Source organism: Crotalus tigris, unplaced genomic scaffold (assembly GCF_016545835.1).
Source record: "Crotalus tigris isolate CLP2741 ecotype Arizona unplaced genomic scaffold, ASM1654583v1 scf7180000023617.9722795, whole genome shotgun sequence".
Taxonomy (NCBI): domain Eukaryota; kingdom Metazoa; phylum Chordata; class Lepidosauria; order Squamata; family Viperidae; genus Crotalus; species Crotalus tigris.
This window is the reverse complement of record NW_024100081.1, coordinates 7,454,713-7,475,863: the sequence shown is the minus strand read 5'-3', so window position 1 is coordinate 7,475,863 and position 21,151 is coordinate 7,454,713. Positions and strand designations below refer to the sequence as shown.

The 21,151-nt window shown below is 36.9% G+C and overlaps 1 protein-coding gene across 1 annotated transcript; it reads left to right on the top strand.

The window, feature by feature from the left end:
* The first annotated feature begins 557 nt into the window (after window positions 1–557).
* Window positions 558–20,229, top strand: LOC120297342 (cytochrome P450 4B1-like). Its single transcript, XM_039319872.1, has 12 exons — window positions 558–1,019; window positions 3,650–3,794; window positions 4,794–4,838; window positions 8,941–9,068; window positions 9,423–9,547; window positions 10,351–10,502; window positions 13,723–13,829; window positions 16,734–16,924; window positions 17,238–17,371; window positions 18,088–18,152; window positions 18,667–18,749; window positions 19,446–20,229. The coding sequence occupies exons 1-12, from the start codon at window positions 861–863 to the stop codon at window positions 19,615–19,617; spliced, it is 1,506 nt and encodes a 501-aa protein (XP_039175806.1). The 5' UTR covers window positions 558–860; the 3' UTR covers window positions 19,618–20,229.
* Window positions 20,230–21,151: the final 922 nt, after the last annotated feature.

Sequence of the window (21,151 nt, the reverse complement as noted above, 5' to 3'; positions counted from 1 at the left end):
CTTATTCTTCTAATCTTAGAAATGACCTCCAAGAGAGCAGATAACTTTTGCTCTCTTGTTAATGCTATTTATTATTTTGTCATACTTCTTGTTTCTTGTTTGCCCATCACTCGTTTTAAAACAATTTTCCCACCATGGCCATAATTACTAATAGCTGTGATCATGACATTGATATATAAATATGCAGAGGAAATTATTAACTACTATTTGACAACCTCCACCCTAACGCATTTGCTGGGAAGTGGGTGGAAGCACGAAACATTGAAATAAGTGTATATGATCAATTGGTGAGTGAAACTTACTGGCAGGCAAAGAAATTGGATAAACAAAAAAGAAATAAGAGCTGCTGTTTCATCATGCTGATTAATACATATTAACAAAACTTCAGAGTACTGTTTTACAGAGCAATCCTGGTTTAGGGACTGGGTTTTTTGTGTCAGAGCCGCGCGTGGGAAAAAGGATGCAGAAGTAAATTGCTCTACCGATCCAGCCGTATTAACTTATTTATTTCACCGCTATTCTCTCCACGGTCACTTTGAAGACGGGTTGAATATGACGTAATCCCCCCCCCGAGGCTTCCCTTCTTCTCGATTTAGCTGTATAACAAAGACATTTGCACGGAAGATCCGCCCCGAGCTTTTCTTTCGTAAGCTCGTTAGGCAACGAAACTTGCCTTTCCACATATTCCAGTTGCATTGACTTCGCTTTGCACTTTCTCTCCTTTGCCAACTCTTCATCCAGGTTGTGAAGAGTTCACAACGAGCTTCGCTTCTTGTAGCTTTTTGTCCTTGGAAGAAGCCATTTTTGTCATCCGGGCGGGCGGCCCTTTCTCCCGAGCCCGGGTTGCCCTTTATTTTGCGATGGATCTTTCGCGGGTTTGGCACCTGGTTGCCGTGTTTTGCTTGACCTACGTGCTGATCAAAATTATCCAGCTGCATCGTCGAAGACAGGTGCTGCTGAAAGCTTTGAACAATTATGCCGGTCCCCCTCCCCATTGGCTTTACGGTCATGTGCGAGAGGTAAGGGTTGAGTGGATGGCTGGGAGGGTTTATTCCCTTTTTAAATGAGAGGCTGTGAAAATGTGTAGTACTGCTATCTTAGGCCCCATTACAGATGGGTCTTTGACTTACAACAGTTCACTTAGTGACCGTTCAAAGTTACAATGGCACTGAAAAAAGTGATTTATGATAGTTTTTCCACACTTTGGCCATGTGATCAAAATTCAGACACTTGGCAACTGACTCATATTTATGACGGTTGCAGTGTCATGGGGTTACATGATCGCCTTTTGCAACCTTCTTATAAGCAAAGTTAATGGGGAAACCAGATTTACTTAACAACTGTGTTATTAACTGCAGTGATTCACTTAACACCTGTGGCAAGAAAGCTCCTAAAAATGGGTTAAATTCACTTAACAAATCTTTCACTTAGCAACAAAAATGTTGGGCTCAATTATGGTCGTAAGTCAAAGACTACCTGTATAAGCAGGAGCATGTCAGAGTCTCTTAGCCAATTCCAGTGGAGACCCAGGAAAGTTTTAGGGGCTGCAGTTTAGATATTATGAATCTCATATTGTTTAGTATTTTCTAGCAAGAAAATGATTTATTAAACTGTGCTGTTTCTTCCTAATGTCACTGTGGCTATGTGTTTTACAGTACTTAATGAGAAAGGCAATTGGAAAAGAAAGGGTAACTATTTGGTTAGAGCTAGCACAAAAGTTGGGTAAAGACTGTGCAAAAGTAAAACTCACACAGCCTATAATTAACCCACAGTCCTGGCCCCAAGTGAGTCATAGAAGGCAATGTCCAAGTGGCAGACAGGGAAGTGAGCACTTCCACAGCACTCTTGATGGGCCAGTGGTAGATGAGCAAATAACTTTTCCTGAGCAGCATCCCCAGTCTTGTCTCCATGATGCCGTAGATTGTCCCTGTTGGAAAGTATATGTAGGGACAAAAAACACATCTACAGGCAGCCTCATTAGAAGGTTGGGGTGAGATGGAGGTAATATCTTGAGGTCATATCCTTAAAAAAAACATTAGTAAGCCATCTTCATGCCAGGGAAGGTAGGACTTGAGTCATAGATTTATGGCCATATTAATTAAGAATTCTAGAGAGGGAGGTGTAGTAAACAGGAAGTGCTCTGTATTGTTAGTGCTGTTGTTTTCATTCCTGTTCATCCACAACCCATTTAATATATTTTATGGTTCATGTTCCTTATGCAGCCAAGGTTTGCATGGTTATGTTGCCTTGTCAACAGAACTTTGACTTATGTTATATGCAAGTTAGACAGTCCATAGTACAAATCAGTTATGAATTATAATACTCCCTGAGTGACATTGTGTCAGTTAATAGCTACCCAACGTCTTTCCTGGACTTACTTTGCAAAAAAAAAAAAAAAATGGAGAAAATCCATTTGTGTGGTCACTAAGAAGTTGATACCAACTTCATGGCATATAATCAATCAAAACCTTAACATTGTCGTTCATAAGCAAAATATTCATCCAGTGCACAAAACCAACATCAAACAAACATCATTATGCCAAATGTGCCAACTTTGGCAAAATCAAGGAAGCAAGAACAGCAACACAGATTTTACTAGGATATCTTAATGGAGTAAATCTTGGAAACTGAAATTCCTCAGCCTCATTTATAGGGAGTTCATTAAGGCAGAATCTCTTTGAACGATCTTAAAAGACTACTGCCCATATTTATGTTCACTTGGGCTAAGATCATGTTTATACTTGTTTATGTCTGCCATTGTATTTTCTTTTCCAGCCTCCCTACAACCACTCATAGAAAGTAAGTAGCACAGCCCAGTTTCCTATCACAGAGTGGATGACAGTGAAATCTGTTTTTCTCCTCCTAGTGTTCTGGCCACTTGGTTTTCAAATAAACAATTAAAATGGGTTGCCTATATTCCCTTGCATTCCATTTGTGGCCAGCAAAGCCTCAAGTGCAGGCAAGAGAAATGGTCATTGCTATCACTATATCTGTAATCTGAAACTTTCTTCATATTTTGATCAGGAGCAAAAGGCTGAGTTTCTCCTTTCTGGCTGCATTCATATATTGCTCTGAACCTTAACATTATTTACTTTGATTTTGGGCTAGTCTGATTTGCAGTCCCAATTTGTATATTTGTTCAACCGATTGCACAGAGCTCCAGATTATTTTCAGAACGCAGCAAGATTTTTCAAATATCAGCTTTGTTTCACATCCTATATTATGCTGGATTGACATAGAGCAATATCTGACATTCTCAGCTAAAAAGTGGCCTACAAGAATAGAAATTAAGTTTCCAAGATGCATGAGACCCTAAAAGGCTCAGTTGAGGTGCATCTCTTCCAGAAGTTACAACTAAATACTAACGTTTAATGTGATCAAAATTTTGTAACACAGTACAATAATAACTGTATTTTGTTCATTTCACATTTCATTAATGAAAATGTAAATAACATTTTGTTTTATTTGGCTTCACACACTTTTTGTCCTGGCTCCACCTGCTTTTAGGGGAAGGGGTCCTGATAGGCTACTTAAAGGGCAAGAGAAGTCTTTGGCCTGAAAAAAAAATTAAAAACACCAAATAGCTCATTAAAATATTTTACCAAATATCACCTTTTCTTGTTTTCTTCTTTATCTTGCATCAATACAGTTTTCATCTGTTTCTGAAGTTTACAGAAAAGTAGAGAAATGGAGTTGTCTGTATCCATTTGCCTTTCCTTTGTGGTTTGGCAGGTTCACTGCATGTTTGAATATAACACATCCTGATTATGCAAAAACAATACTTGCTCGAACAGGTAAAAGACAAAACAGTCTTAATTAATTAGTTGTAATTAATACTTCAGTGCAGATGTACATTAACCAGTCAATAACAAAGGAAGTATATATACCAGTGATGGCGAACCTTTTAGAGACCGAGTGCCCAAACTGCAACCCAAAACCTATTTATGCATCGTCGGGTGCCAGGAGGGTGTGGCCCATTGGCTGGGTGTGGCCCATTGGGTGGGTATGGCTGTGGTGGTAACGGCAGACTGGGTGGGACTAAAAAGTTCAATCAATCAATTCCAACTTTGCAAGATCTTTTTTTCCCCGCAAGAAGTTGAAATTGACTGATTGAACCTTTTTTTTTTTTTTTTTTGCACACGGCAGTGGAGGCCTAAAGAGAAAAGATTTTATAAAACCCAGCTGAAGGCCTAGGACTGGGGCAACGGCACACATGCCCACAGAGAGGGCTCTGAGTGCCGCCTCTGGCACCCATGCCATAGGTTCGCCACCACTGATATATATACAGTTATGACTCCAACCACAACCATTGTTGATTGTGGTACAGTTGCAAATTGCATACACAAATGTCATCTCCAATTATCTACCCATAAGAAAAAGAAAAGCCAGTTTTTCTTATGCATTTAAAGATTTGCATAAATATTTATATACATAAATAATATATTCTCTTACTTGATGAATGGGTTTTACATTGTAGTAGTTTTGAGGTAAATATACCAATGGCCTGCCTAATATTGAAGTAGTAACTGGCAAGGGGATATTAAATGGGAAGTTGCAAACTGGCTGTTAACAGGAAAAGAAATTAGAAAGTAAGGATATATATGTATTATGCCTATATTTTAATGTATAATATTCTTTATGAGTTCTTTATCCATAAACATAACCAGCTTCTAATTATTATTTCCTTAGTAGATATTTTTCTCAGAGATTTTTTTTTTTTGTATTTTCTCCAATCACAGCCTAGGGTAATTAATTAATCTATAGGATTTTATTTCTTTTTTCTCTTGTTTTAGAGCCAAAAGATAATTTTGGTTATCGGAACATAATTCCATGGATTGGTATGTATATTCCAGTTCTCCATGATGAAGAACAATTGATCAGTTAGCGCAGATAAAATTGCTTATAATTTTATTCTAAAGAATCCCCCTTAGGAGCTCTACATTGTCAAACCTTTGTCATAGCTACTTCGTAACTAAAGAAAGACAATCTTTACCTTTATTTTGTTTGCTTATTTTAATTTCCATATGCTTCCACTTCTATGGAAATGTGTATTGATTATATATAATAGTCAAACAGACAAAATACATTATGATGGAGAACTGAGTCCATATGTTATTTAATTAATGATTTCTGAAAAATATACATAAAATGTATTAGGTATTCTCCAGTAATAAAATTCCAAATAGGTTGTATAAGCATGTATTATTACTACTGTATTATTGTGCCATCACTTCCAGTATCCCCATGATTTATAGAGGGAGTTGAAAAGGGTCAAAAGATGTCTAGAGAGTTACTGGAAGTAGAAGTGTACAGTAAGTAAATAAATAAACAATTTACATTAGAAATTGAGATTCACATAGAAGCTCTAAATTTTAGCAAGACTTTTATTTTGTGAGAAGAAGAAAAAACCCTTTGGGTTGGTAGGTTTTTTAAAAATTGATTTTTATGGGCAATGTATTGATTTGCAGTGCCATCTAAAGGAAGTCAAAAATCATCAGGTTGGGCAGAGAATTGCATACACATATTCAGAAAGAGCAATGTTGACATTGCAATATTCTAGTCTACCCACTGTGCCTGTTCAGGCACACACTTCCCTGCAGGTGCCACAGATTGGCTGAGTAAGACAAGACCTTCAGATTTATTTATCCTGCTAACTTGTATGTAATGCCTTCTTCTATTGACTACTGAAGTCCTGGAATTAAAATGGATAAAAGTACCATTTTCTCTGGGAAAGTATAAAAAGCATCCCATATAGATATTTATGGAGGAGGAATCTTCAGAGGTCAATGTCTTGCCAACACTGCTGTGCCACCCTTGCCATCTAATCACTGGGCTCTGGATCTCCTAGCACAGCGGTTCTCAACCTGTGGGTCGGGACCCCATTTGGGGTCAAATGACCGTTTCACAGGGGTCGCCAAACAATGCAGTCCGCCATTTTTTCCCCCTTTTCCTTAGCTGTGCTACTCCCTTTTATTCTATTGGCTTTTGAAAGCCAATAGAATAGACTCTCTTGAATAGAGTCTAATTCTATTGGCTTTCAAAAGCCAATAGGAATTGTCCAGGCTGTCTCTGCCCTGCTGAGCCCGCCAAAAGTCCCATTCTGCAAACGGTGCTGCACCAGTTGAGTAGTCCTCGACTTACGACCAGTTGAGTAGTCCTTGACTTACGACCGGTTGGGGGTCGCGGCATTAAAAAAGTTGAGAACCTCTGTCCTAGCATAAGAGATATGATCATGGAAGGAACATCCAATGGTTTTTAATCCCTGTCTTTCCTGCTTACTCTTCTTCATATCAATCAGTGCATTTAATGCTCGCCAATGGGCTTCATGAATCTATAAAACATATAAGTTTTCTTTATATGCTACCGCTTTTGTAAGCTTAATACTTTTATCCCAAAGTTTTTGCTAGTCTTCCAAATCTATAGAATATCCAAAGTTCTTTGCCCATACTATCATTGTTTCTTTCACTTGTTCTTCTTCCATCTTCCAGTTTAAAAGAAATTTATACAGTTTTCTAATCAAGTTCTCATCTGTTTTTAACAAAATTTTATCCAATGGGGTCTGTTCTTTGTAAAAACCTGTCAATTTTATATCTTTTTCATATCTTGTTTGAATTTGCAAGTAGGTTCTTTATGTACTTGATGTATGTACAAAGAAATGAGAAAAAACTGAGATTTCAAACTTCATTACAACTGAGTCTAGTATAGTAAGAACATTTACTATAACCATAAACTGAGATATATTATGTAATGTGGGTATCAAAAGAATCTTCTTCTTGGATGAGAAATGAAATGTTTTCAAAGGAAAAAAACCAAGAAAGTCCAGTTGCCTTTTAGAAAAAGCACCTTTGGAACAACATGACCTGGATGACTGAGAATCTCAATAGACATTTTAAATACTGGTTTTTGCAAAACAATTTTCTCCAAAAGAACTTTGCCCTTCACGATCTTCAGACTCTCTTGATAAATCACTCTGCAAAAACAACATGGAAGAAAGATATATCAACACGTCTGTATGGATGAACCATTAGAGCACAGTACTGCATTTCAAGTTTTAATTATTATGCTGTACAATATTTCTGATGCAATGCAATGAAAGTTGACAACCAGGTATAGTGATCATAGAATATATACACAAGGAGGAAACAAATAGGCCATCTAGTCCAACTGTCTGTTCATTGTTGGAACCCATTAAACCATCCCTGATAAATGTCTATCCATCACTTGTTTGAAAACCTCCCATAAGGAAACACACAAAGGAGAATATATTTATAAGGAAACGGATAAACCTGAAGAAAATGCTTATCAAGAATGCTCAGGTTAACCAATCAGCTATCAAATAAAGTAGAAAGGTAACATGAGTTACAGAAAGGCACAGAGAATAAGAATTTTTGATCCCCACATTACATAATGTATCTCAACTACGCTTTATGGTTATAGTAAATGTTCTTACTATAGACTCAGTTGTAATGAAGTTTGAAATCTCAGTTCTCTCTCATTGCTTTGTATGTACATCAGGTGCATAAAGCACCACTTACCTGGTTCAAAATTAATGAAATACAATAGTTGTGGAAATGAAGTTTCATTGCCACTGTAAACTATACTGTGGATATAATTTATTTGGACTTCAGTAAGACATTTGATAAAGTAAATCACAACCTACTACTTGATAAAATAGAAAAATGTGAGTTAGACAGCATCACCACCAGATGGATTCGTAGCTGGCTGACTGGCCACGCTCAGCGTGTAGTCCTCAATGGAACTGCATCTATATGGAAGGAAGTGAGTAGCGGAGTGCCCCAAGGCTCTGTTCTGGGCCCAGTGCTCTTCAACATCTTCATCAATGATTTGGATGAGGGGATAGATGGGAAACTCATCAAATTTGCAGATGACACCAAGCGAGCAGGAATAGCCAACATTCCAGAAGACAGGCTTAAGATACAGAAGAATCTTGACAGACTTGAACATTGGGCACAATCTAACAAAATGAAATTCAGTGGTGAAAAAAGTAAGGTTCTACATTTAGGCAAGAAAAATCAAATACACAGGTATAGTTTAGAAGGTACTTTGCTCAATAGTAGTAACTGTGAAAGGGATCTTGGAGTCCTAGTGAACAATCACTTAAATATGAGCCAGCAGTGTGCTGCAGCTGCCAAAAAGCCAACACAGTGCTAGGCTGCATTAATAGAGGGAGAGAATCAAGATCATGTGAAGTGTTAATACCACTCTACAATGCGTTGGTATGGCCACGCTTGGAATACTGTATCCAATTTTGGTCACCAAAATGTAAAAAAGATGTTGAGACTCTAGAAAAAGTACAGAGAAGAGCAACAAAGATGATTAGGGTACTGGAGGCTAAAACTTACAAAGAACGGTTGCTGGAATTGGGTATGTCTAGTTTAATGAAGAGAAGGATGAGGGGGGACATGATAGCTGTGTTCCAATATCTCAGGGGTTGCCACAAAGAAGAGGGAGTCAAGCTATTCTCCAGAGCACCTGAAGGCAAGACAAGAAGCAACAGGTGGAAACTAATCAAAGAGAGAAGCAACCTAGAACTAAGGAGAAACTTCCTGACAGTTAGAACAATTAACCAATGGAACAACCTGCCTGCAGAAGCGGTGAATGCTCCAACACTGGAAGTCTTTAAGAAGAGATTGGACAACGATTTGTCTGAAATGGTATAGGGTTTCCTGCCTGAACAGGGGGTTGGACTAGATGACCTCCAAAGTCCCTTCCAACTTTATTATTATCATTATCATCATCATCATTATTATTATTATTAGAGATTACTTAAATGTAACAAGACTTTGTATAGAGCTGTTTATTTTTTTATTATTATTTTTCATCCTGTCTTTATTATAAGTAATGCAAGATGCCAAACATATATAATACTCCTTCCTTCTCCTGTTTTCCTATTTGATGTGAAGTGTCTATTTCCTTCAGGGAAAGGTTTATTGGTCCTGCATGGGCCCAAATGGGCACAACACCGAAAATTGCTAAATCCAGGTTTCCACTTGAGTGTATTAAAGCCATATGTGCCCCTGATTGCAGACTCTACAAAAGTGATGTTGGTAAGTGTTAATAATTGATTTATTAAAAAAAATCAGCGAATGGTTTACTGAAAGCTGAAATGGTGCATGCATGCACCATTTGTGCATGTGTGTGTGTTTGGCTGCAGAATTCTGGGAGATGAGGTCTGCCATCTTAAAATTTCCAAGGTTGAGAAACATTGTATTAGAGAATCAGAAAAGAAATGTAATGAATGTCCCAGAAAAATAATTATTTGAGAAAATTGAGAGGTTAGTCTCTTATATGTTAGAGTAGAAAGATTTATAGAATATACTATATAATAATTTAGTTTTGCTTATTTTAAGGGGTCCAATGCAACATAATAGCAATAATTCATTTTCCTTCTGTTGATTTAGGATAAATGGGAACAACTGATCAGTCAGGAAAAAACAGTGGAACTCTTTGAACATGTGAGCCTGATGACACTTGATAGCATCATGAAATGTGCCTTTGGTTATAACAGCAACTGTCAAATGTACAAGTTGGTATTGCTTTTCTTTTAACTTTGGTTAACATCTCTTTGGTTAGTAACATACTCAGTAATGATTTAATGGGATTTAAGTAATCCCTGTTATAAAATATACCATCCTTTTATTCTGTAACTACTACTTACCCTTTCATATATACAGAATCACAACAGTGCCACTTACACATTTCATAACTGTCCTCTTTATTTAATATGCAACAGTTGCTCTTCTTTTGGAGATTTTGGCAGGGGAATTCAAACCAAATTCCCCAAACCAAGAGTTGACATTTATTTGCAGCCTGTGATGCAGAGTATTCATTCCCTGATTTAGGTTGGCTTGATGGCAATAAAATGCCCTGGGAATTTATACTGTATTAGTTAACGAATAGTCAGAATTGCTTTTAAATAATATTCCTGAAGTATTAATAGATGTACCTTGTATTGTCTATAATACATTACAGCATTATTACCAAACATTATTAATGTTTGCATTGGCTCATGAGAACTAATTGTTAAATTTCTGGAATTTTGTGAAGTGGGTGAGAACAGAGCATTTAGCAAACTGTTCAGCGGCTAGTGGCAAGATGGCAGCAATAGAGTTGATTGTTAAACATTTATCACTGACTATTGTCCAGAAAGCTGAATGAAAACTTTAATGACATAAAATAAATTTAATGGTTTATGATATAATTTTATGTAAAATTAGAAGTAAGCTTCACTGAGGTATTTCAGTGCTATTGTTTGAAGACTATAAAGTAGTAACAATACTCACATTTAAAATCCTGAATTTATCCTTTGATTTTCCTGCCGTCCTTTAGGGAAAATTCTTATGTTCAAGCTGTCTTTGAGCTTTGCTTCTTGATATATGCCAGGATGTCCTACATTGTAGGTTTCAGTGATCTTCTATATTGGTTCAGTCCTCATGGATTTCGGTTTCGGAAAGCCTGCCATGTTGCTCACCTTCATACAGGTATTTTTCCAATGCTTTGATTTTGGTTTTGGGTGTTCTGGACCCAAAGGAAGGTAAAAATAAAAAATGAACAAAAAAAAATAAGCAATTACTAAACAACTGTTTGAGAAGAAGAAATCATACGGAATAGGATTTTTGTTCAATACATCATTTTACGTGTTTCTGTGTAATTTATATTTCATTAGTATGTTGCTGTTTCAGTCTGCATTTTTTCAAATTTTGTAATGCACTTCAGTGAAGAAATCAAACAATTGGTGTGCTATTACAACCAGGAAAATGACTAATTAAAAAGATTAACATAATGTACAATTTTGCATTTTCTTACAGTGTAAGGCTGGGGTGTCAAACTGCTGGCCCATGGGCCGGATGTATCATCCGGAAGCCACGCCCACCCCATTGCCAGCAATGGCAAAACTGTCCCGATACGTCTCGCGACGTCACATGTCTGGTGTAAGGAGTTACTATAAACAAGCTTAAAAATAGAAATTGGTTGGCTTATAACTTTCATTGTTCTCTATATAAATTTATACAGATGGGCTTCAAAGGGCATCTTTCAGTTTAATGTTCAGAATATCCTTAAACATTTTAATTTGAAATTAAAAGAATAACATAGTGGCTGGTAGATATCATCATGGCTGAAAGAAATAAAAATAAAAAAAATCCATTACATAGAAGATTATTGTGTTGCAATAAGTGAATAAGTAATTTTGATTTTTTTTGAGTAATTAAAGATGAATACAGTTCTTATCTTAAATTTAATAAACTCACAACTCGTGGTAGAAAGAAGTAATAGAAAAGTGATGGAAGTTTCTAAAGAAGTACATACTAAAAGCTCCACTGCAAATCATTCCAATGAATTTTTTAAAAATTGAGGAAGCTGAAGGAACCAATGGCAATTTATAAAACATTGAACAAATTCTTGAACACAACAAAGGACACCTAAAAGAATTGCAAAGAGAGACAACTCATCAAAAAAAAAAAAAAAAGGTGCCCAGGTAATATGGACCATCCAGATCATGTTAGGGAAACCTGAAATCTGAAAGGGCTGAGATTGTGCAGGACATAGTTTAATAATGAGAAAATTGAAGCAATACAAGTGCTAATTTGATCTAGTGATTAAGGCATCACACTCAGGAAACTGAAAATTCTAGTTCATCTTAGGCATGAAAGCAAGATCAGTCACTCTCTCTCAACCCAACCCACCTCATAGGATTGATGTTATTGGAAAAATAGGAGGAAGGAGGAGTATTAGATATGTTCGCCACCTTTTTTATAAAAATAAGAAAAGTGGGATTAAAATAAAGTACACTAGCTATCCAATAAAATGAAAAAAATGGTAGCAAGTAACAAAAGGCAGAACTGTTCAGCTCCTATTTTAGCTCAGTTCCTTTCCATCAAGAGGTGAAATTTGTGAAAATAAAAAAAGAGGATTGGGGCTTGTGTTTGGTAGAAACATGGGCATAGATTAGTGATTAATTTTGAATGAGTTATATCACTGGGTTAGATTTATTTATTTATAATCTGCAAAGTGACTCTGGGCAGCTATATTGTGTGCAAGGGTCCTGAAAGAACTTGCTAATGTTGCTTCATAAATCCTAGAGAACTGAAGAAGTGACAGATTACTGGAGGAGGACAGATGTGGCTATCTTCAAAAAAAAGGGGGAGAAAATAGAATAGAATAGAATAGAATAGAATAGAATAGAATAGAATAGAATAGAATAGAATAGAATAGAATAGAATAACAGAGTAACAAATGGTTGTCCAATCTCTTCTTTAAAACTTCCAGTGCTGGAGCATTCACAGCTTCTGGAGTTGTTCCACTGATTAATTGTTTCTAACTGTCAGGAGATTTCTCCTTAGTTCTAGGTTGCTTCTCTCCTTGATCAGTTTCCTTCCATTGCTTCTTGTCCTGCCTTCAGTTGCTTTGGAGAATAGCTTGACTCCCTATTCTTTGTGGCAACCCCTGAGATATTGGAACAGTAGATGAAAATCCAGAGGACTACAGAATCAGACTGATATTAGTATATGAGAGAGTTATGGAGCAGTTCATGAAGAGGTCGGTCTGAAAAGACCTTGAAAAAAAGTTGTCATTACAAGAACTCAGCATGAATTTATGGGGGAAAATCTTGCCAGATTAATTTTTTTCATATTGTTGAACAAGTAATTTCTTTACTAGATTGTAAGAATGCTATATCAGGACCCATGACATTCTGATTGGCAAGCCAGTTAAGTGTGGACTGGATGACATGACATGACATTAAATGGCTACACTGTGTCTAGCTTGAAAATCTTAACTGAAAGAGTATTTTATCAAATATTCCTTCTCAAGTAGAAGTGACATGTTAAGTGGGCTGCCTCAAAATTCAGCCCTTCACTGTATACTCTGCAGCTTTTGTATTAATGACTTGAATGCAGAAATAGAAGAAATGCCTATTAAATTTGTACACGATCTGTTTCATCTTTCCATTGTTAAACCAACAACATCCAGGAACAACTGGAAGCCATGTACAATCTGTTATATTTCACCACCCATTACATCAGTGCCTAAATTAGGTGATCACTTGTGGATAAGGAGTCTTTGAAATACCTTATTGGTTTCCCTTTTGTTGTTAACTGTCCCAAAATAGTAGATAATAGTGCATGAAGTTTCAATAAAAGTGAAGAATACTATTTGTTTGAAATGGTGTAACAATGAAATAGCCTGTAAAAGACTGAAATAGTGAATGCTCAAGTGATAGAACCAACTTTCCACTACAATTATCTCCCTAACAGAGCAAAGAGGAATCTGGACTTTGGCTTTTACTGTCTATATAGTGAAAGAAAAGGAAGGAGAGAAAAATCCTAAACGTGACTCAACATTCAACCCACCTTTATCCTACATCAATGAATGAGTTAAAGAGGGATATAGGAAAGAAGAACTTAGAGATGACACAGTCTTAGTGTGTTAATGCTGTGATTAACAGATGCTTTTCATACTGACTGATAACCTGCACAAGTGAGAGGACAACAGAGTCAGGGAGGATTCAACAATTGCTTTGTCAAGATCTGCGTAGGCATAAACATTGCACTCATATTTAGCAGTAGATTAGAACACAGGTGGGAAGGTGTCAACAGTGGCACCACCAAATTTTATGCCAGCATAATTCTCCACCAACCCAAGCACAAGTGAACAATATTTTACCTCAACATGAGTTATTAACATCAAATATTTCCAATATAGAGAAAGTAATCAGGGAAAGAAAGGAAACTTTGAAGGTTGAGGAAGAACTTCAAAAGATCCAGAAGAAGAGGCACTTGGATTTTCTTGACATTCTTCTCTGTGCCAAAGTAAGTACTACAATGAGGAAAACATTGGTCAGTTAATTATACTTGTTCTGATTATGGTTTCTAAATGATTTTAGCATCAGTAGACTTTATATAATCAAATAAGAACCCTGCAATTACAATTTATGCTACAAGTTTTGAAAGTCTCAAAGATAAGTGATATGGGTACAGATATATAATTTCTGAGAGTCTGGGGATTTAAGGTGATACAAGAAACAAGGATTGTCATCCTCTTAACTTTTTAGAAAGGGAGATAATAACATGACTGGAAAAGATTGCACCCTCTGCTAAGTTCTATTAATTTCCTTTGAACCTTAGGGGACCTATTTGTTTGTTTGTCTCCATTCTACTGTCTAGCATCAAGAAATACATCTGTTCAGGTTGCTGTTTCTGCATTGTTTGCCAGAGAACTTGATTTCTGAGAATATGGACATATTTGCTGCATTAGGATTATATGCAGCAGCAATGAGTAACAGACTTGGCAAAGCATAGACTCTATACCTGTAATAAATAGTTAGCTGGGATCACAAATATTTTCTTTTTATAAAGTATTAAAAGTTTTTAAAAAGAAGATGCAAACTAATACAAACTAGTAAAAAAAATAAGAAAGAAAAAAGAAAAATCAAAGAGCTAAAATTACAAGAAAGGGAAAAAAACAAAAAATAGAAAAAAGAAAGAAAAAATACAAAGACATGGCTTCTGATCTTTACAGCAGTACAATTATAATCTTATCTCTTACTCTAAAGTTATAACGTTTGTCTCTTTTTCTATAATCTATCCTGCCTAATAATCAAAATCATAAATCATACATTTATTTTTGTTCTGTTTTTCATAAAAAGTCCATAAGGGGTTCCAGTCAGCAATAAACATACAGTATATACCAATGATGGCGAACCTTTTAGAGACCAAGTGCCCCAACTGCAACCCAAAACCCACTTATGCATCATCGGGTACCAGGTGGATGTGGCCCATTGGGTGGGCGTGGCTGCGGTGGTAACGGCAGACTGGGTGGGACTAAAAAAAATCAATCAATTCCAACTTTGCAAGATCTTTTTTTCCCACAAGAAGTTGAAATTGACTGATTGATTGAACCTTTTTTTTTTTGTACACGGCGGCGGAGGCCTAAAGTGAAAAGGTTTTATAAAACCCACCTGAAGGCCTAGGACTGGGGCGATAACGCGTTTGCCCACAGAGAGGGCTCTGAGTGCCACCTCTGGCACCCGTGTCATAGGTTCGCCACCACTGGTATATACTGTTTTTTCTGTAATAAAAAAAACTCAATTTGGCCATCTCAACAAGTTCTAACATCTTCCCCAACCATTCCTTATATGCATTGTAGGCATTGCTGAGTCTTTCTATCTTTGCACATATTATAATATCACTGCAGTTTTTATATACATAAACAAAGTTCATAACTTTTTCCCAACAGTTTGTTCATCAGTTCCAAAAGAAAGACCTTTGGTCACAATTGTATATTAATTTTAAAATCCTCTGAATCAGTGAAACGGAATCCAAAATTGTATAGCTTTTTAACACATCCATCAAGTATCATAAAATGTCCTTTCTTGTTCTTCACATCTCTGACATGTTTTTGAAGTGTCTTTATACATTCTAGACATTTTTTTCTGGTGACATATACCAACAGTATATCATTTCAAAAAATTCTTCAGGTTTATAACAAAGTGTAAATTTTAATTCTTTCAACCACATATTTTCCTATTGTTCCATCTGCATATTATAATGAAAACTTTAGCCTAATTTATATTCTTTCACTTGTTATTCCATTTCAAATTTCAACAGAAGTTCATACACCTTAGCAATTATATGCATCTCTTTGATGCATAATTCCATTTTAATCTTTGTTTTACCTTTTATTTTTTTTAAATCCACCCCATTGCCTTCACTCTTTAATAAACAAAAAACATATCCATAAAGGTCCAGATTGTTTGTCAATTTTAATTCTAATTTATTCAAAAGCACTTTCACACAAAAAAACTGTCAAAAAACTATCCACTTTATTGTTTTGAAACTTTCTTACATCTACTTAAGCTTTTTCTTTTGAAAATTTTTATTAGTTTATCAGAATATAAAATATAAACAAAATGAAAATAATGAAAAACTAATGAATGAAAAAAGGAAAAAAAAAAGTGTGGAATAAAGGGGAAAAAAGAAAAAAAAGTGTTCACTTCTGACTCTCTTTAGCACAGTAGAAGATAATAACACTACTGCCTCAACTTTTTACTTTTACACAATATATAGTAGCCATTTCTATAAAAACATATATAATCAGCAAATATAATCAGCAAAACCAAAATCAAAGTTTGATTTTTTCCATCAGAAGCACAAAATCCAGAAGCGATTTCCAAATGGAAACCAAATTAGATATGTTGGTTTTTTTGAATAAAACAATCAATTTAACAATCTCTAACTTTTTTTCTTTTTTGCTGCAGGAAATAATGTATATTTCTGTTTGTACCTATTAATCTTTCTAAAGTATCATCTCATTTATATTTTACAACATAATTTATAATATGAATAGTTTTCTGTAGATAATTTTCAAATATGTCTCTAAAATGTGCTTTAGCTATCTTCTTGTGATCAAAGATTTTCATAAAAATCAGGGAATTTCAGCCACTCACAACAAAGCATTCCTGCAGTCTACTCAGGAGGAACAGCTGTCTGGAGTGCAAGTGGGCTATTTCATGTTCTCTCCTTTATCTGGAACTTGAATTTCCATGTGACCTATGTTCTCTACCGCAATGCCATCCCTGCTTCATCAGGGATATCTTGTCTGCCATAGATCCTTATCTGGAAGACAGGATCACAAAATACTGTTAAGTTAAAGTCTTATATGAAAAAATGAATTCCTCGATAAAATCTTACCAATAAAAGTTTCTCAATCTTTAGGATGAAAATGGCATTGGATTATCTGATGAAGAGGTACGTGCTGAAGTGGACACGTTCATGTTTGAAGGTCATGACACAACAGCTAGCGGGATTTCTTGGCTGCTGTATTGCCTTGCACAAAATCCAGAGCATCAGGAAAGATGTAGAGAGGAGATAAAATCCATTCTGGGAGATCGTGACACAATCGAGTGGTAAGTATTTTTACTGAAGAGATTTCCTACAGGTATTATTTATTCAGTAGGTAGGTGTGGGATATTAGTGAGTGATATTATAAGTATTGGGTACACGTTAAAAGGGTGCCCACTGATTGCATTTTTTAAGGTCTTGGTTCTGCTGCTGTGATTGTGTTCTTATTACTGAGAGGGCGTAGAATCTCAGTGAAATTATCAATATGTATACTCTAGCATGACAACTACCAATACAGAAGGTCCATAGGATTGGATTTAAATAACTTATCTGATTTGTAATTAATCTATTAATGTACTTTGTTTCAATATATTCCAGGGATGATCTTAATAAGATGACCTACTGCACCTTGTGCATTAAAGAGAGTCTCCGCCTTTACTCCCCGGTACCTGGAGTATCCCGAGAATTAACCAAACCTGTTACATTTTTTGATGGGAAAACTTTACCTGAAGGTTCAAATCATTTTATTCTACTCTCATATCCATAGATTCTTTTTATCTGCAACACGTGTCATCTTTATACAATTTGCCTCTAAACTATCTTATTTTCATTATTTAGCTAGAAGGCTCTATTTCAGTTCTATAATACCCGGGCTAGCTTACTAATAAAACTTAAAATGAATTAAAACAACTTATTCACAGTTCAGCCTACCAATCCCTTTCCTTCTACTGCCCAAAGGGTCAATAATGTATCTAAGAAGAATGGAATAAAAATTGGGCAGACTTTAGGACTGATTGAAGTGTCTTTATCTGCTAGGAACTGAATTAGGAATAAACAATCCCTGAAGACCTGAAAAAAAATTCATGTTATTTTTGTTGAGAAGAAGCCTTACTAGAAGGCTAGTATACCTGAAGGCACTGAAAACTACTGAGATATCTAAGTCAATAGAAATTCTGCCTGCCCTTCTACTGGTGTAGGCTATCCAAATGGGATTCCATTGTTTAAATGCGGATATGTTATGATTACATATACTGGAATTACTGTTTTGGTTCAGAAACATCAGGGAATGTTAAAAGTTCCTATTATTTGTGTACCGAATGGCAGCCATAGGCTCAGTCTCAATTTCCATCGGTGAATGGACACAAAACCTCCAGCACTGAGAGCTTTTATTGCCATCTCATTACATGCAATCCAACATGACTCCTTTTCCATATTGATTGTTTCCCAGGCACTTGGACTACGATAAGCATTCATCTTATCCACAAGAACCCCAGCATATGGCATAATCCAGAGGTACGGTATTTGGTGATATTGTAATTATTTTCTCCAAAAGAAAGCCACATCCTTTGGGTTGACTAGAACAAAGTCAAGAGTTGTCCCAGTACCCTTCTAAGTGGCATTTAAGATTAATATAAACATAATCTATAAAAATAAAGCAAAAGGTTCACTTTGCAAAACATTTATTGTTAACAACTCAAAAATATTTTCTCAGATTAGGGGCAATTGTTTAATGATAGATTTCATCTTAGGGTGCAAAAGATCCCAGTTTCAGTCTACAGCAGTTCCAGATACAAATTGGAAGAAATTTGCTTGAAAACCTAAAGAGTAATTGCCCTCACTGTAAAGTAGACTGCACTGAACAAATTGGACTGGTGGTCCAACTCAGTTTAAGACCAGCTAAGGTGATCCTAATTTTCTCTTTTTATGGCACTCGATAGAAATAATAACTTGGTCAACTACTATTTCTTTTGTAACCATCTATTAAAAATAAGTTTCTTTAAAATGATGAATGATTTCTTGTTTTTAGATGTTTGACCCCCTGAGATTTTCTCCTGAGAACATATCCAGCAGAAATTCTCATGCTTTTCTTCCTTTTGTTGCTGGGCCAAGGTGAGTTCATATTGTATAGATATAAACATATTAATTAGAATATCTTTGTCCATGTCTTGCCAAAACTGAGCTAAACACAATGAACCCAACAGATTTATTTGGTAGGTGAACAAAATCAGCTAGTGTTGAGATAAGCATTCTTTCATTAGGATTTTTGATTCCAAAGATTTGATATTTATTACTAAAGCACAAAAATGAAAAGTGGGTATAAAAAGGGTATATAAAGGTGGATATATTTAGAGGCCCTTCTAGATGGTAGCAGTAGGAGTAGGTGTCATCTCCTTTTTAAAATTACTGTTTTCACCACCGTTGCTGACAGAAGAAATGGAGGTAGAAAAAGTAACACTTTTTGCAAGGTATTCCATTCTCGTTTTAATTTTTTGCAAACTTTCTCAGAATATCAATCCAAAAGGGTTTCTGGGTCTTTAAAAAATGGAAAAAGTAACTTCTAGTTTTCTATAAAAGAGCACGGCATCTTCCCAGAAGCTTAGAATGTTGCTATTATGTCTAGTAGTATATTTCAAAGAACACTCCGGGCAAGATAAATTAACTATCAGAGAATTTTGGGAGTTGGGACTCTTAGGACAAATGTAAGATACCAGTTTAGCGAATTGCCATTTAAAGAGAAGGTTAGGAATTTGGAAATTAATTTCCAGATGGATGCACCTTTGATAACAACTTTTCTTGACGTTTCAGAAACTGCATTGGACAACAGTTTGCCATGATTGAGATGAAAGTGGTTCTTGCTATGACTTTGCTTCAATTTGAACTGTCACTTGATTTGTCAAAGCCTCCACCTGTTCCAGTCCCTCTGATTGTCTTGCGTTCTGACACTGGAATTCATCTTTGTTTGAAGAAACTGGGGTGAACCTATAATAATAGAAGAAATAATTCATGTGGGGGGCAAGGAAGGGCTACTACAGAATATTCTTATCCAGCCAGGTGCCCTGCACATGTTTTGAGATCATAATTCCCAGAATACTTCTGTTGCTCTTCAAAAAATATTGAGACTTTAATCATGGTAGATGGAATTAAAATCCTAATACCTCTGGGGACTGCTAATTTGCTGAAAATGGGAAAGAGAATGTAGAAATTATAAAATGATATTTGCCAATATTTTCCAGGAAACATATTTTCTCCTGCTGAAAGGTTGAATGGCCAAGATATCTGGCTTCATCTACTGTCAATTCATCCTTAGATTAACATTAACAAAAGTTGCACTCACTAATTAACCACTTATTTTTTTAATAAGTGCTTGCATGTAGTTGTGAATTAATCCTTATTGCCTTTCTTGGTAGATCACCTTGTCTACAAACAGAAGTGAAATGTCAGTAGTCTTGAAATTGGTATTTCTTTCCTATTTTCTTCCTAATACATTTCTTCTAGTTTTTTTTCTTTTATCAGTATCACTTCTTTATTGACCTACTTATGTAAAAGATTACCTGGATGAACATAACCAAGGATGCTGTTTTTTCCAAAACTCTAGGTGTAGTTATTTCAGATCTTTTTTTAAAAAAAGTGCTTTGACTAAACAGTATGGGTGTCAATCCGAGTCCTCAGTCATCCGGAAATGAAAGCCAGGAACGCAGGAACTCAGTGCACGTTAGGAAGTTTTATTCACTGCCTAACTAACAAAGTCAGCACTGGGACTGGCCTGTTCCCAATGCTCTTTATAGCATGCCCAAGCCCACATCCCCACCCTCCGCCCACAAACCACCATCCGCTTGATTACCTTTATAACCCCACCCTTGTGACCTACTCCCTGTTCCTGTGCAGCCCCGCCCCCCATAATCCAGCGTCCGACCGTCTGTTGCCGCCTTACATCTGCTTCTCCCAGCCTCCGTGCTTGTGGTGAGTTCATGTTCTCAGCCGCTGGCCAGTCTCTGCCGCTCCGTTGGTTGGTGGAGCGTGTCTTCCCACCCCCTATAGCTGCAGCATCCGAGGGGGTGCAGTCCTCACGCGGTATTGCCAGCTGGTTGCCGCCAGTGAGCTGGCCGGCGGGGTGCTCCGCGCCGGCCCCTGCGTCTTCTGCGGCGCCGGGGAAGGGTTGGAATCCACACGAAGCCGCCAGCTGGTTCCCGCCGCTCAGCTGGCCGGCGGAATGCTCTGCGTCGGCCACGGCGTCTCTCACGGCATCTGGGGAGGGCTGGGGACCATGTGACTTCGCTGGCCTGTCCCCGCTGCTCAGCTGGCCGGCGGGATGTTCCATGCTGGGCCTAGCACTCCCCGCGGTGCCAGGGGAGGGCCGGTGGCCACGTGACGCCGCCGGCTGGTTTCCCCTGCTCAGCTGGCTGGCGGGGTGGCCACGTGACGCCGCCGGCCGGTTTTCCCTGCTCAGCTGGTCGGCACGGTGTGCAATCCTGGCCCCGGTGTCCTCCGCGGCTGAGGCGGGGAGTCGGGAG

Excerpts from the sequence above, each read along its gene's own strand:
- LOC120297342 (XM_039319872.1), top strand. The coding sequence starts at position 861 with ATGGATCTTTCGCGGGTTTGGCACCTGGTTGCCGTGTTTTGCTTGACC. Across the intron at positions 1,020-3,649 it reads TTTACGGTCATGTGCGAGAG|TTTTCATCTGTTTCTGAAGT; the intron begins GTAAGGGTTGAG and ends GCATCAATACAG. Across the intron at positions 10,503-13,722 it reads TGTTGCTCACCTTCATACAG|AGAAAGTAATCAGGGAAAGA; the intron begins GTATTTTTCCAA and ends TTTCCAATATAG.